At 39.3% G+C, this 16952-nt stretch overlaps 1 protein-coding gene across 5 annotated transcripts in view; it reads right to left on the bottom strand.

Moving 5' to 3' along the window:
* DNAH6 (dynein axonemal heavy chain 6) overlaps positions 1–16952 on the bottom strand; it is a 254417-nt gene that overhangs the window by 102680 nt on the left and 134785 nt on the right. For all 5 annotated transcript variants that reach the window (XM_021087305.1, XM_021087306.1, XM_021087308.1 and 2 more), the window contains 5 exons: positions 15389–15560; positions 14501–14647; positions 13551–13624; positions 11564–11718; positions 804–1035 (listed from right to left, as the gene is read on the bottom strand). In XM_021087305.1, coding sequence (XP_020942964.1) covers positions 804–1035; positions 11564–11718; positions 13551–13624; positions 14501–14647; positions 15389–15560 — 780 coding nt within the window. The remainder of the gene's footprint in view (positions 1–803; positions 1036–11563; positions 11719–13550; positions 13625–14500; positions 14648–15388; positions 15561–16952) is intronic.

The following is a 16952-nucleotide window of genomic DNA, read 5'->3' on the forward strand; positions in this document are numbered from 1 at the left end:
TCTCTGTGTGTCACAGATGTTAAAAATATTTTTCTCATTTTATGGTCATACTTATATGATCATGCTTATAGTGTTTTCAAAATTAAAATAAAGCTTAAAATATGTTACACATCAGATCAATCACTTTTTTATTTGGCTGATTGTTATAAGCCTTTATTTTCCCTAAATGTTAAAATACCCAAGTGTAATCAATGTAGAAAATCCTGTTTTAGAATAAATTCAAGATCAGTTAAATCGGTTGGTGTAGACATAGATGTAATCCTATTTTAATTTTAAAGTTAATGTAACCAAAACATGGCCATTATTTTCTCCTCTTCTTGAGTAAAGCATATTTCCCTAATTGATTTCACTTAGGGACTTACTTTTCTTTTTCTGGCCACACCCATGGCATGCAGAAGTTTCCAGGTCAGGAATCGAACCCACGCCACAGCAGCAATCTGAGCCACAGCAATGACAACACCAGATCCCTAACCTGCTGAGCCAGGGACTGACTTTCTTATATTTACCTTTAAGGAAATAGTTTATCATTTTCTACTCTGTCCTCCCCGTCCAAGAAAAGTTAAGTCCTTTCTCACCCTTTTAAACTCTGATCACATTTACTTATTAGAATTTTAAGGGGGAAAATAATAGTTGGTAAAAGAAGTACAAATATACCATGAAAGTCTTTTACCCCATCCAAGAACTCTGTTATCAGAGGGAAAAGTCCGCAAACTACATTCTACAAACCATTCGAAGCACACACGTGATTGTACTTAATACTTGTCCTTTTCTTATTCTTGCTCTTTGGCTATTTAAATTTGTACCTGGGTGTCCGTGAAGAGGAAAACCATATTCCTGTCTTCTACACCAGCCAGTCTGTACAGCTTCCTCAAGTCTTCATGAAAACTGTCATAATTATACCCCCGGCTCAGCTCAATCTGCAAACATCTGTAACCACAGATGTGAGCTGCGAGTCTTGTAAGAGACTGCTTTCCTGTGCCTCCCACTCCAACGAGGAGGGCATTGCCTCTTTCCTGACGAATCATGCGGGCAATCCTGTGGGCAACAGAGCAGGGAGAGGGTTATTTCAAGTGTCCAGATGTGGCCTCTGTTCAGAGGGCCTGCCCTGGTATGGAAGGCTGGTGGCTGGCTGCTGGAGGGTCACCCCTGAGCCAGAGGCCACAGGAAAGACCATGTTATGTGTGAGGCTCACGGTGGGGAGAAAAGCTGCTGGTTGCCTTATACTCACCTCTCCCCCATTTCCTGTAGGCCATTGGTCTTGGTCATGTAGATTTAATAAAGTAAAATCTCTTCTCCCTTTTTCCAAAGGGATTGAAAGGATTGTGAGGGATTTTGTCAGGAACCCTGGCTGATCTAGGCCACTGCTTATCTTAATCATTATATTGGCAAGCAAGTTTTCATTTCTACAGATGAGCAAGTGGAAGAGTCACCGAACAGAGGAAAAGAGGAGAGGTCAAGAGGAATAACCTAAAATGCATTTACTCTATGAACAAAATTTTAGACAATTTCTGATTCACGTTAACAATAAGAATTTTTTCAAAAAAAATTTGCAATCATGATACTAGAGTGAGTGCTCAGAAAGGGGGGAAAAATCCAAGTTTAGGAAAAACTGATTAGAGATGGAAAATCTAACTACTAAATTGAAAACTTCGGAGGAAAATGGGCCTCACAAACGGGATACTAGAAAAACTGAGCAGGTGACATAGAAGACGAACTCAAGGAATTTACCCAGTACTCATAGAAAAAAAAAGATGATGATACTAAAATGAGAAGAGAGAAAATGGAAGAGAAGGAGGACAAATCTAGAAGAAACAAATGGGATCCCAGAGACTACATGATCAGACCTGTGGGAGACACCAGAGGGGACAGAACTGAAATAATAGAAGAAACCCGCAGAGCTGAACCCACACATTAAAGGAAGTCACTGAGGATTGGAGGAATGTCAAAGAAGAAAAGAAAAACACTAACTATTTTCCAGGAGATATGTAAGCCTAAGGTAAAATATATGTGTGCAGTGTAGGTGATATATGGGTGCATACATATGTGAATCAATAAGTGAAACAGGAGTTCCCATTGTGGCTCAATGGGTTAAGGACCTGATGTTGTTTCTGTGAGGATGCTGTTTCATCCCTGGCCTCACTCAGTGGGTTAAGGATCCAGTGTTGTTGCAAGCTTTGGTACAGGCCTCAGCTGCAGCTTCGATTTGACTCCTAGTCTGGGAACTTCCATGTGCGTAAGGTGCAGCCATTAAAAAAAGCAGGATAGAGATCTATATTTCACACATAACTGAAAATTTGTTAGCATCTAAAAAGTAGATATAATAGTTTACTCCCAAAGGGACAAGTAATTTTAGACTGTCCTCAGGCATCTCTTTTATAAGATGATATTCTGCAATGTTTACAGAAGGAAAACTATCATGTTATTTTCCAGAGAGCAAACCACTTGCAAACCCTTCCTAAAAGATTTCTTGAAGGTATATAGAAGGATACGAAAAAAATTTAAAAACTCAGTAAAGGGGAATGGATGTAGGTGCAAAAGTGAACAGTCTGTATGAGGGTCAAGTCTGTGTACTGTTGTTGAGATAAAAAGGTAACAGTAATGTGAATACGTTCTCCTTAAAAAGAAGAAGCAAATGTTAAAAAATTCTTTTAAAGAAATTATCACTAGGGAGCTTCCTTGTCACTGCTATGGTTCTGATCACAACTGCGGAACTGGTTCGATCTCTGGCTCAGGAACTTCTGCATGCCGCAGGTGGGGCAAAAAAAAAAGAAAAAGAAATTATCATCTAAAATCTCAGATTGGATCATGAGAAACTAATAAATCATGGGAGAAATGTTAAAGCAGGTTTATTTTCTTTCAGTCTCTCTTTCTCTTTTTTTTATAGGAAAATATCTATTTTCTATTTTTAATTCACTATGCTGACATTTGGAAAAAAATAAGACATATTTTTAAAGGATAATGGCTTTATTATTATTTTTAGTTATGAAAGTAATATATAGTCATTGTAACTGATTAGGAAAAAAAAAAAACAAAACTACTGCTAACCCTTTACCACTTGTAAGATCCATCACAAGGGCCTGGGTGCTACACTGTTCTCTATGGGAACAGTACATAGCACATAGTAGGTGCTTCATAAATAAATTGATGTCTCTTGACTTGTATGTATGTATTTACATAAATGGAATTAAACTCTACACCACATTTTTTTTGTGTGATTGTTTTGCTAAATAATGCCATATGGACGTTCTCATGCTAGTAAATACAGAAATAGATATACTATATTTAACCAGTTTCCTAGTGATGAACATTTAGTACTTTTCATGGTTTTGTTATCACATTAACAATATCAAAAAACAAACCTTGGAGTTCCCATGGTGGCTCAGTGGTAACAAAACCAACTAGTATCCATGAGGATGCGGGTTCGATCCCTGGCCTTATTCAGTGGGTTAATGATCCGGCATTGACATATGTTGCAGACACAGCTCGGATCCTGTGTTGCTGTGGCTGTGGTGTAGGCTGGCAGCTACAGCTCTGATTTGACCCCTAGCCTGGGAACTTCCATATGCCATGGGTGCAGCCCTAAAAAGGCAAAAACAAACAAACAAACCCACAAACCTTAAAGCTAGCTGTAAATAGAATCCTTTCAGATCATGAGAGAGAAACCATGAAATAAAAAAGAGGTTGCATTGAAATAAGTTAGAAAAGAAGTTAGGATGGCATCATCTGGCTGTTAAAGCCATGATATATGCTTATAAATATATTTGAAAGCACTGCACAACTTTAACAATGGTTGTCTCTGGATGAGAAGGTGGAATTATGAATGTTTTTCCACATTTTCTGTAATGAATGTATTTAGTATATAATTAGAAATAATAATTACTAATCAGTTTTTTTTAAAAGGAAAACAAAATAGATGTATTTCTACTTTGCAGGAAATATAAAGATGCCTTCCTTATGCAATGGCTCTATCATTAAAAAAGATCTGGGTAATATGAATTTTTATAAGTAAAATTACATTATGAAAAAGGAGACAAACATGGCATTTCTCATTCTAACTATCTCTGGAATTGAGTACACTTTCACCAAATCATCTATTATTGAAGCAACCAACTTCCAGAGGCCTTAAAAACTGTGTTACAGCAACTTAGAATAGATTTATAAGGAGATCCTGCTGAGTAGCATTGAGAACTTTGTCTAGATACTCATGTTGCAACAGAACAAAGGGTGGGGAAAAAATGTAATTATAATGTATACATGTAAGGATAACTTAATCCCCTTGCTGTACAGTAGGAAAAGAAAAAAAAAAAAAAACTGTGTTACAGAAGAATTGTGAAGTGGTTTTTACGTGCCATCGTCTTTGGTAGCAGGGGACAGGTGCTGTGTTGTGTGATTTTAGAACAGGGAACTTGCTCCTCTGGGACAAAGCACAGTCTCCTAGGTCACTATTCAGGATCTTTCAAAATAAGTATCAAACTTTCAGATTTGTCCTCTGCAGCTTCACACCCTCTCCTGTCCCTTTGGCGAGTTTTGCTGTTTCACTGCCCAGACTGCCTTGAAAACACTGTTTTGTTAGCAAACAGTGGCCCCGGGGCCAAAATCTACCCACAGACTGATTTTTTTTGTTTTTTTGTTTTGTTTTGTTTTTTGCTTTTTAGGGCTGCAACCATGGCATATGGAGGTTCCCAGGCTAGGGGTCAAATTAGAGCAGTAGCTGCCGGCCTACACCACAGCCACAGCAATGCCGGATCCTTAACCCACTGAGCAAGGCCAGGGATCAAACCCACCACCTCGTGGTTACTAGTCAGATTCATTTCCACTGTGCCATACAGGAACTCCACCACAGACCAATTTTAAAAAAATTCTTATGGCCTATGAGCTAAGAATGATTTTTAGATTTTTAAATGGTTGACAAAAAAAAAAAAAAAGAAGAGTAAGATTTTAAATCTGAAAATCACATGATACTCCAATGTTAGTGTCCAAAAATAAAATTTCATTGGCTCAATAGCTGCAGAAAAAGCATTTGACAAAGTCCAACATCCATTCATGATCAAAACTCTTGCCAAAGTGGGTATAGAGGGAACATTTCTGAACATGATCAAAGCCATTTATGGCAAACCCACAGCAAATATAATACTTAATGGAGAAAAACTGAAAGTCTTCTCACTCAAATCTGGAACAAGACAGGGATGCCTACTCTCACCACTGTTATTCAACATAATTTTAGAAGTCCTAGCCACAGCAATTAGACAAAAAAAAGAAATAAAAGGCATCCATATAGGAAGAGAAGAGATAAAACTGTCACTGTATGCAGATGACATGATACTATATACAGAAAACCCTAAGGACTCAACCCAAAAACTACTTGAACTGATTAATAAATTCAGCAAAGTAGCAGGATATAAGATTAACATTCAGAAGTCAGTTGCATTTCTGTATACCAGCAATGAAATATTAGAAAAGGAATACAAAAATACGATACCTTTTAAAATTGCACCTCACAAAATCAGATACCTCGGAATACACCTGACCAAGGAAGTAAAGGACTTATATGCCAAGAACTATAAAACTTTAATCAAAGAAATTAAAGAAGATGTAAAGAAATGGAAAGATATTCCATGTTCCTGGATTGGGAAAATCAATATTGTGAAAATGGCCATGCTACCCAAAGCAATCTACAGATTCAATGCAATCCCTATCAAATTACCCAGGACATTTTTCACAGAACTAGAACAAACAATCCAAACATTTATATGGAACAACAAAAGGCCCAGAATCGCCAAAGCAATCCTGAGAAACAAAAACCAAGCAGGAGGCATAACTCTCCCAGACTTCAAGAAATACTACAAAGTCACAGTCATCAAAACAGTGTGGTATTGGTACCAAAACAGACAGACAGACCAATGGAACAGAATAGAGAATCCGGAAATAAACCCTGACACCTATGGTCAATTAATCTTTGACAAGGGAGGCAAGAACATAAAATGGGAAAAAGAAAGTCTATTCAGCAAGCATTGCTGGGAAACCTGGACAGCTGCATGCAAAGCAATGAAACTAGAACACACCCTCACACCATGCACAAAAATAAACTCCAAATGGCTGAAAGACTTAAATATACGATAGGACACCATCAAACTCCTAGAAGAAAACATAGGCAAAACACTCTCTGACATCAACCTCATGAATATTTTCTCAGGTCAGTCTCCCAAAGCAATAGAAATTAGAGCGAAAATAAACCCATGGGACCTCATCAAACTGAAAAGCTTTTGCACAGGAAAGGAAACCCAAAAGAAAACAAAAAGACAACTTACAGAATGGGAGAAAATAGTTTCAAACGATTCAACAGACAAGGGCTAAATCTCTAGAATATACAAACAACTTATACAATGCAACAGCAAAAAAGCCAATCAATTAATGGAAAAATGGGCAAAAGACCTGAATAGACTGTTTGCCAGATGGCCAACAAGCACATGCAAAAATGCTCGACATTGCTGATTATAAGAGAAATGCAGGTCAAAACTACCATGAGATACCACCTCACACCAGTCAGAATGGCCATCATTAGTAAGTCCACAAATAACAAGTGCTGGAGGGGCTGTGGAGAAAAGGGAACTCTCCTGCACTGTTGGTGGGAACGTAAAATGTACAGCCACTATGGAGAACAGTTTGGAGATACCTTACAAATCTATACATAGAACTTCCATATGACCCCGCAATCCCACTCTTGGGCATCTATCCAGACAAAACTCTACTTAAAAGAGACACATGCACCCGCATGTTCATTGCAGCACTATTCACAATAGCCAGGACATGGAAATAACCCAAATGTCCATCAACAGATGATTGGATTCAGAAGAGGTGGTATATATACACAGTGGAATACTACTCATCCATAAAAAAGAATGACATAATGCCATTTTCAGCAACATGGATGGAACTAGAGACTCTCATACTGAGTGAAATGAGCCAGAAAGACAAAGACAAATACCATATGATATCTGGAATCTAATATCCAGCACAAATGAACCTTTCCACAGAAAAGAAAATCATGGGCTTGGAGAATAGAGTCCTTGTGGCTGCCTTATGGGAGAGGGAGGGAGTGGGAGGGATCAGGAGATTGGGGTTATCAGATACAACTTGGAATGGATTTACATGGAGATCCTGCTGAGTAGCATCAAGAACTATGTCTAGATATCTATATTGCAACAGAACAAAGGGTGGGGAAAAAAATGTATACATGTAAGAGTAACTTGGTCCCCATGCTGTACAGTGGGGAAAAAAAAAATTTGTTGGAACACAGCCATGCTCCTTCATTCACAGAGTGATGGTGGCTACTTTTGCATTACAATGGCAGAGTTGTAGTTGTGACAGTTGACTGACTGCTGCAGAGCCTACAATATTTCTATTACTGGTCCTTGACAAAGAGGGTTGTGGCTCCTTTCCCTAGGATCTCCTAAAGAAAAACTTGCTTGCTCTCTGGTTCTAAAAGAATGAAGTCATTAGCCACTGTGGTCACTGACCTTCAACACACACTGACAGGAGCTCAGGGTGGAAATCAGGAGTGAGGCACTCTGTGCTCTGGGGCAAAACTGGCAGAACAGGTCTTCACGTGGTGAGATGTTTTCAGAAGATTTTATGAGCTCATTTTCTCTTCTATCTAGAAAAGCACTAAAATCATTTCTGGAGACATCTGCTCCTTGAGACTAGCAGTAACCTTCTGCCCACGTGTGTGCTTGCATTTATTTCCCCTTCACTAAAATCGTGTATATGTCTATATACTGACCTCCCCTGCCTCTTCAGAGCAGTTCTCTGGAGTTATCCGAGAGGATGTCTACTGGGCTATGGTCCTCATTTTCTCCCAGTAAAACATACAACGCTCACATTGCACTTTTTTCCCAGTCAATAGATCCTTTGTTAACTCCTCCCCTAGAGCAAATAAGACCCGCAGGTACCATTTCCACGGCTATGTCTCTATCATAATGTACATCTAACAGAAGACATCATATCATCTGTTTGGTTATTTCTCTTCAGCTACCTCCAAGAGAATAAAATTGAGGGCTGAGTAGAGATGTAATAATGTTTTGGTATTTTTTCCCGTAACACACAAGGCTGCTACAGTGGATGAGATACTGAATATTATAAACATCTTGAACTTTAAATGTTACTCTTTCCTTGCTTCATTTACGTTATGGTAATTTCTTATATCCACCTGAGATTATTGGAAACAAATGACTTGTCCATTCTATTTGCCACTGTCATTTTTTTTCTGTCAACTTACATATCAATGGATAAAAAACTTCTTCCATTCAAAATCCTCCAAACTACCTTTTTCTCTACTGTAGTAGGCAAGAGATGGTTCCCTAAAGACTGGCCTATATTTTAACAGAGAAATTTGTTCCACCATTCCTGAAGCGTGGTGACGACTTTAGGGGCATATAATAGGTAAGGCCTGGTATAAACTGCCCTTAGAAAGCCCAGGTTCTAAAGTAAATTTTTAATTTTTTTCTGAGTTAGGAAGGCTTTCATCCAGTTATCCTATGCAAACAAAAAAATTAGAATGTTAACAAAAGGAAATGTAGTATCTGCTAAATTACTAAATATTTAGCCCAATAACTCATGTTCATAATGAAATCCATTTCGTTGCTCATCAGCAGTAGGTGGTTGAAAGCTCTTACAAGGAGAAATTTGTTTCTTCTAATGCCTAACTATTGATCCTCTCTAGGAAAAAAAAAAAAAGGACACGTCTACATCGTTATTCACAAGGTGGTTCTTCGTGCATTTGAAAACCAAGTTTCCCTCATTCTGCAAATGGTTTGTAATTTCCTTCTGTAATATTTTACGCAAACCTTGAGTAGTCTGGTGATTCCCTCTCACAAAAGAAAGATTATAAATACAATTAAACTGACTTTGCCTATCGTCTGGTCTGGTCTATTCTTCAGGAAGTTTCTTAGACCAGAGTTCTGCTGTTATTTTTTTTTGTCCCTTTTCAGGCTTAGGGCCTGTCTGATCCATGGGAATAAAAGTTGTTAGGACATAGCATGTGGGTATGTTTGCAGGGGGACAGATGGCAGGCAAGTGGTATCTTGACAACCCAATGACGAACCATTGTATGTTATGACATTTGAGCTGTGAGGGACATAAATCCTTGAATTAGAGCTAATTAAATAGCAGAGGTATAGGAAGGGTGAAAGACTTGGTGCGCTTATGGTTATGGAAGAAAATCCAGGAGATCTGTCAGTCTTAATGAGATCCAATGTTAAGATGTAGTTGACAAAGAAAACAAAGCAGTTAATATCTTGCCATGGTGGTGGGCCATGGGAAATCCTGCCCTCACACTCATTTTGCATTGCTTATTCCACAGAAAACTATATCAAATCTGGGTACCACATTTTAAGTGAAACACTGAAAAATGATCAGTACATTGAAGGCTGGAAATAAATCTTAACAGACGATAGTGAAAGATCTGGGATAATCAAGCCTGGAGAAGGGAAAGCTGAGAGGAGCTTGGTAATGATTTTCAAACATTTGGAGGGCTGTTGTAAAAAAGAGGGGATCCATTTTGGGGGCAGGCATCTGCAGCAGAGTTAGAATCAAAGCACTCATGAGCTAGAGGGCTTGGGACAATTCCCCTCATCTCTTTGTGGGACAGGTGTTGTCCAAAAATGGCTACAAAAACACTTCTGGTCCTGCTTGCTCTTTGACTCTATCAAGAGATAACAGTCTCTGATCCCGTCTTGGGAATCTGGGTGGGCCTGTGTAATGCCTTTGACTGACAGAGGATGGTATATGTGATGCCGAGTGACTTCTAAGACTACATTGTGAAAGGACATTTGGCTTCTGTCTGGCTCTCTCTCTCTCTCCAAAGGCACAATGTCACGAGACATGTTTCTACAGTATTTTCTTAGCCTCTTTGCTGAAAACTCCATCTTGTCCTGCTTTACTTTACCCCATCTTCCTGCCTGGAAATCAGTCGCAGTGCTGGTAAATGACTTAAGCTCAAGCACAAAGACCTAAAGGCATAAGTTATCCATAGGGTTAGCTGAATGAGGACTTAATGCGTTGGTCTAGGCACGCAGGACCTGTGCAGATTGGCACGCCTTTGCACAGCATGCTATGTCCGCTTAAGAATAAAAGAGGAGCCTCATGGCCCCAAGGAGTTTATGAGGGGTCATTAGCAGGATGTGCATTAGCAAGGAGAACTGAGGTGCAAACCAGGCATGCAGGGTTGCTGCAGATAGGCATGCCCTCTGCAGAAGCACAATGGTGATTCTCTAGATGCTATGCATAGATAGCTGACGCCAAGCTTCCTCAAATGCTAATGATTGTTAAATGCCTAAACATCTAAACATCGGAGTAAAAGCTTAATCAGCAACCGGCTATGTGACTTTTAAAATAACTTAAAAAAAAAAAAAAAAACCTATATCCTCCACCCATAGCCCCTCCTCACTTGATCTCACCTAAAGAGCACAATAAAAGCAGTGTGGTTTCTTAAGGTGGTGCTCTTGGTCCCTGAGACCTTGAGTCCCCCAGTTCCCACCTTTACTTAAGATAAATGTCTCTGTGTCTTGTTTTATGTTAACTTTTTTCCTTAAGTTTCACAGCACCCGTTCTTCAGCCCCATCCTGCTGAGCTGGTCTCGGCAGCACAAGCCTTTGGAGCCTTGAGCTCCAACACTCTGATGCTGCCTTGCTGGAGAGACAGTGGAATCCACAGGGAAGCAGAGGTGGGCCAGGTGCAAGTGAGTGAGAGACCCAGACAGAGAGAATGGCTGGGAGCATGAGAGATAATGAAAAAAATGAAGCTCCAGAGTATAGCGTTTATTATGTGGTGAGAGGGCACTCACTGGAACATTCTCTGACCCTTATAGAGATTATGACCCTGAGCCATAGAGAGATGTTAAGAGTTAAATGAGATACTTCACATCACGGTTTATGTTCACAGTCAGTGCCATTATTATCACTACTGCTCCACAGGATGAAACAAGCACAGAAGTCACAGAGGCAGCTTCTGACTTACTCTTGGAGGGTTATTTTAACACATTGTAACAATTTAAGAATTATTCAACAGGACACGAGCCACTTCAAAAAGCTGTGTGTGCCCAAGGACTGCAGATCTTCAGGCAGGATACCTAGGTGTCAGGGAGGACCCACAAGGGACACTTGCGATGTATGAGTCAGACCCATGAGCAGATGGAATCTCTAATCCTTGCATTCAACTTGTTTTGCTATAAGCTTGAACCCTCTATCTCTTCAGGCATGTATGTGGATCAGCCTGGTTATACTATACATCTCTGAAACTACCTTAGATTTTTTTTTTTTGTAATGAGATAGGACATTTTCAAAAACAAAAGCAAATTGCTAATATTTAGCACAAAAAAAAAAGATTCCATAGAAAATCCATGCCATATATTTAATGTATCAAAAAACCCTTTCAAATTATAGCAAGATTTGCTAATAGACCTTTGTCCATCTAGCAATCTGTTTAAAGAATTCTGCACAACTTAATCTTTACCATCAATATAAAGAAATTAGATCAATGTATTATCAGACACTTTACGGCACTATACCTTGAAACATGTTCTATAGCATCCTGGAAGAACACCAGCTTTACTTCTTTAGGGTTTATAAGGTTATAATCATCAAGATAGTCCTGTAGAACATTTGCGATTTTCTCCATATCAGGCATGTCATCATAAATCCGATCAGCCTTATCTGCTCCAAACTATGATTTTTTGGAGAAGAACCAAGTTGGATCAATTCTGATATATAAATATATATATAATATACATAACCTTAGGAGGGAACATTATTTTATCTACATTTCTATGTAATCATTTGCTTACATATGTTAGCAGGGCATTAAAATGAAGGAGATGGGATTAAAGCAACTCAGATTTTCATGGCTAACTGAAAAGTCTATTTAATTCAACCTCTTTAAGCAGTACACTGGGATTTCAATAATCTTTGCAATAAAATTCACACAGAAGCTCAGAAATAGTTTTTAAATTTTTCTCACTTTAACTTACTCTGGTTCCATACTTTTGCTCTTAGGCTGTTGATAGAAAAATGAAATGGCTGAAAATTATGTATGGCAGACTGTGATGGTTATACAAAAATCATGCCAGGACTATCTGCAGTTTTTACACAGCAATCATTTAATTAAACAAATAATTGAGAATGATATTTGGTATAAACTGTAGGGAACTGAGTCCCTATTTGGACCTATTGATAATGCCTTGTCTGTGCCATAACAACTGCCTCGGGACATCTTCTTTTAAAACTGTTAATTAAAATACACACAGGCAATGGAATAAGAGTCCATTTTTGCTTGTTCTTTTTGCTTCCTTCCCCCATTTGATAATATTATTAGAAACACACTAATAGTTCTCTTGCGGCACAGTGGGTTAAAGATTCAGCTCCAGTCACTGCTTTGATACAGCTTTGATTCCTGACCTGGGAACTTCCCTAGGACATGGGTGTGGCCAAGTCGTTCCCGCGCCCCAGGATATATGCTCACCATCTGAAAACAAACTTTGAACTTTGCTTTTAAGAATATATTTAAGTAGATATATTTCATATAAATAAACTGTTTACCTTTTTTCTTTTTTCAGTTGTCAGGGGTTACCAGAAAAGGGAGGTATTGCACATGCATAATATAAAGTCCATTCATGTGTTCAAACAGGATTGACTGAGGGTCTGTTCTTAACTTCTGTGCAGGAAACGGGGCATTTAGGGTGAACGAAACAGCCGTGGACCATGCCCTCTCAGAGACATTAGGAATGCTACACCCAAATAAGAGTCAACTTGGTAAAAACAAGATGGCTATATGTAACATAGGTAGGATGGTTAGATGGAAGTCTTTTAACCTAGAATAAGGTTATTCATCTAGAATAAGTCTATTCTAGGTAGGTCTGGAAGGTAAAACTAGGGCCTAAGTATAGATGTTATTGGGGGGACAGACCTGAGGAACTTAATACAAGGAAAATTTTGCCACTAATTAGAGCTACCCTGGAATGAAGAAGGCAGCACTGCTAATTAACTGGCCTCCCATCACTGGAAATATCTCAGCAGAGGCTGAAGTGCTACATGGTTTCTAGTCAGGGGATTCTAGTCCTGAGTTAAGAGACTAAACCTCTCTGCTTCCTTCCAAATTGAATACCTGATGGGTCTCTGGTTGAAACTATTATCAAAATGAATGTAACTAGATCAGAAGTCAGCAACTTTTTTCTCTAAAGGGCATTATAGTAAATATTTCAGGCTCTTCAGGTCATATAGTTTCTGTTGCTACTACTCCACTCTGCCTGATCACTCTGGTGATTAGAAAGCAACCATATAATACGACACAGTCAAATGGGTGGTGGTTGAGTCCCTATAGAACTTTATTTACAAAAATGAGCGGTGCATGGATTCAATCATGGGCCATCGTTTGCTGACCTCTGGTCTTGATCTTTAATCTTTACAAGGGCAAGGCTCCTGCAGATTATGTACTTGAACTAGAAAACAGTAAATACTTTATAATCTTCAAATGTACCCAAATCAATACAACATACTTACCTTAATGAAATCTCCAAATATGATGGGCCTAGTCAAAAAATATTCCAGGCCTATTGCAATTCCAAAATGCTTGTCTAGTCAAAAAAAAAAAAAATCAATTTTTAGTGTAGTGATAAGCTTGAATGCAGGATATTAATAAGATATACAGAATAATAACAGCAGTTATTTTACTTAGAAGCCTAATTAGTACACATGAAACTGAGAGAAAGCCATGTTAATACCATACCATTTTAGTTTGGTTGATAATCTATCAGATTTAAGATTAAGAATATTTATTATTGGAGTTCCTGTCATGGCACAGTGGAAACGAATCCAACTGGGAACCATGAGATTGAGGGTTTGATCCCTGGCCTCACTCAGTGGGTTGAGGATCCAGTGTTGCCATGAGCTGTGGTGTAGGTCGCAGATGCAGCTCAGATCCCATATTTTGCTGTGGCTGTGGTGTAGACCAGCGGCTGCAGCTCCGATTAGACCCCTAGCCTGGGAACCTCCATATGCCACAGGTGCAGCCTTGAAAAGCCAAAAAGCCAAAAAAAAAAAAACCACCAAAAAAACCCCCCTAAGAATATTTAACATTAATAGACATTTAACTAAATAATAATCAAATGCATATTGATAAATAAGTACTTTAGAAATATCTTTGCTTGTTATCAGACAAAATGCTATTTTTCTACTTTCTTTCCTCTACTTAAAATTATATACAAACTAAGAATATTGACCTTCCTTGAATTCTAATGAAATGATTTTTTGTAGTATTTCATATATTTTTATATATTTGGGTCATCAAAGAAAAAACTTTTACCCATGAATGATTACAATTCATTTCGCTCATTTTGGAAACCAAATTGCATCTCCCTCATGGTCTAATGGCTAGGATTAGAAATCAAACTTCTTTTCTACTAAATTAGAAAAGAACAGCTAAATAAAGATTAATAAAGATTGATATTTACTGGCCATTTCTGTCAAAATAGCATGGAAATAGTGCTTGTCTTCGTTATTAATCAAACGGTCATGGAAAACTCTTTGACATTCATGGCAAAAGAGTCTAAATATCTGTATTTCTTCTCTTATTGTTCCTGGATCACATTGGAGGATACCTGTTTTTTTAAGGATAGGAAAAAAGAAAAATTCTCTATTTGTGGAATATCTAGTAATAGTTCAATTAATTAGAACACCCTTAAGTCCAATTGTATCCCCACACGGCCTGAAATGGATGGTTCCCCAGTGAATATACTTATATAATAATGTGACCTCATTTTCTAAAAGCAAAACTGGGGCACATTATCAGTGAAAATGGGGAGAGTAGCAGAAGGGGGTCATGAGGCAAAAAGAGAATTGCTTTTAAGATGGGAGATATTATAGCAGATTTTTATGCTGTTAGGAATGATCTGATAGAAGAGGAAGCATTGACAATATAGAAGAGGGAACTATAAGAGCACAATCCTTGAGTAGGCAGGAGTAGGAGGGGGTTGGGTACCAGGGGGACCACTGACACATGATGGAGTGTGTGGGGTGGGGGGAGGCAGTAGGAGGGAAGGCAGCTGCAGGTTGTCTGGGAGATTTGGAAGAGGAGGACCTTCTGGTTTTATTGCTTCTATTTTCTTCAGTGAAAAAGAAGCCAGGGCACCAGCTGGGAGTGAGAAATGGGAGGGTGGTTAGAGGGGAGCTGTGAAATAGTCAGCCTGGGGTGGGGGAGGAGGGTAACTTGAACAAGGATGTGTAATGGGATTTCCAGGCAAGTCTAAGATACCCAAACACTTACACTTCTACTGAGAGATCTGGGGGTCAACGAAAATGGAAGGAGGGTGCAAGCCAGAAAGCAGGGGCTCATCCACTACCTTGCACACATTTGGATAGATCCCTCAGGTTAAAGACGTAATGAGACTTGGCCGGTGTTGGCAAAAGATCAATGCTCATCCTGTTATAGATCTCAACTGAGGCTTCCACAATGTTGGATGCAGTTTGCTTTACAGCTGGTGTAAAATCATTCAGGAAGCCATTTAAGATGGCCTAGAACCAGAAATATAATACGAGAGGATTAGATTTTTTTTTAACCAAAATTTATCTTTAAATACTCCAGATCTGATGACACTTTAAAAAATAATAAGTAGAAAACCAAACTCCAAAGCAAGGACCCATGAATATTAAAACTCTTTTTCTCTGGGGGAGGGATAAATTAGGTGTTTGGGATTAGCAGATACAAACTACTGTATATAAATTAGATAAACAACAAGGTCCTACTATAGAGTACAGGAAACCATACTCAGTATCCTGTGACAAACCATAATGGATAATAAGATGAGGGAGTTCCTGTCGTGGCTCAGTGGTTAACGAATCCGACTAGGAACCATGAGGTTGCGGGTTCGATCCCTGGCCTTGAGCAGTGGGTTAAGGATCCAGCATTGCTGTGGCTGTGGTGTAGGCCGGGGGCTACAGCTCCGATTAGATCCCTAGCCTGGGAACCTCCATATGCTTGCGAGTGTGGCCCAAGAAAAGGGAAAAAAAAAAAAAAAAGATGAAAAGGAATGATATACAACTGAATCATTTTGGTATACACCAGAAACTACCATAATATTGTAAATCAATTATGCTTTAATAAAAACAAACAAAAACTCTCCCAAACCCTCTTCTTTTCATATGTTCTCACTCCTGCCTTCTGTGATTGTCTGGTGACGTCTGAGCAGCAGTCACAGCTGACTAGTGAACTTACCATGAACCCACCTCAAGTAATTTCATCCTCTGCCCTCTGCGGTTCCAGAGGGTCTCCTTGGAGTGCTCAAATGTATCTGGAAACGAGCTGAAGTCCGCTCTCTGATTTTCAAGGGCGAATGACCAACACCTCCATAGCCTTGCATCTTCATATATGGAGTGCAATTTACTGGTAACTACAAACTCCCCAGCCTTCAGCTTCCCCACCTTAGGATGTGGCCCCACCCCCAACTCAGATCAGGAACTCGGAGCCTCTTGGGACATCTGCCTTTCTCTGTCCCCCATAGTCAATCTTGAATATTTTTCTTTCTTTTTCAGCTGCACTGGCGACATAGGAAAGTTCCCGGACCAGGGATGGAATCTGAGTGCAGCTGTGGCAATGCCAGATTTTTAGCCCATGGGCCCGGGGATTGAACTAGTGCGGCCACAGAGACAAGCTGGATCATTAACTCACTGCGCCACAGCAGAGAATACTTTTCTTGAATCTGTCTGCTTCCTTCTGTTCCCCCTGACGTTACCCCTACTCTTTTTCATTCTTCACTCCCTCCTTCACTCGCTGGCCTCTCCATTTCCACAATCGTCTCCCTCCTGTCACCTTTAATCATGGAAACCAGACCCTGTCCCAACCCCCACCCAGAGGATCTGCCCATCCAGCCTCCTCTCCTTACCCTCCCTCCCTGGCCTCACCACCCA

Source organism: Sus scrofa, chromosome 3, assembly GCF_000003025.6.
Source record: "Sus scrofa isolate TJ Tabasco breed Duroc chromosome 3, Sscrofa11.1, whole genome shotgun sequence".
In the NCBI taxonomy this organism is placed as follows: domain Eukaryota; kingdom Metazoa; phylum Chordata; class Mammalia; order Artiodactyla; family Suidae; genus Sus; species Sus scrofa.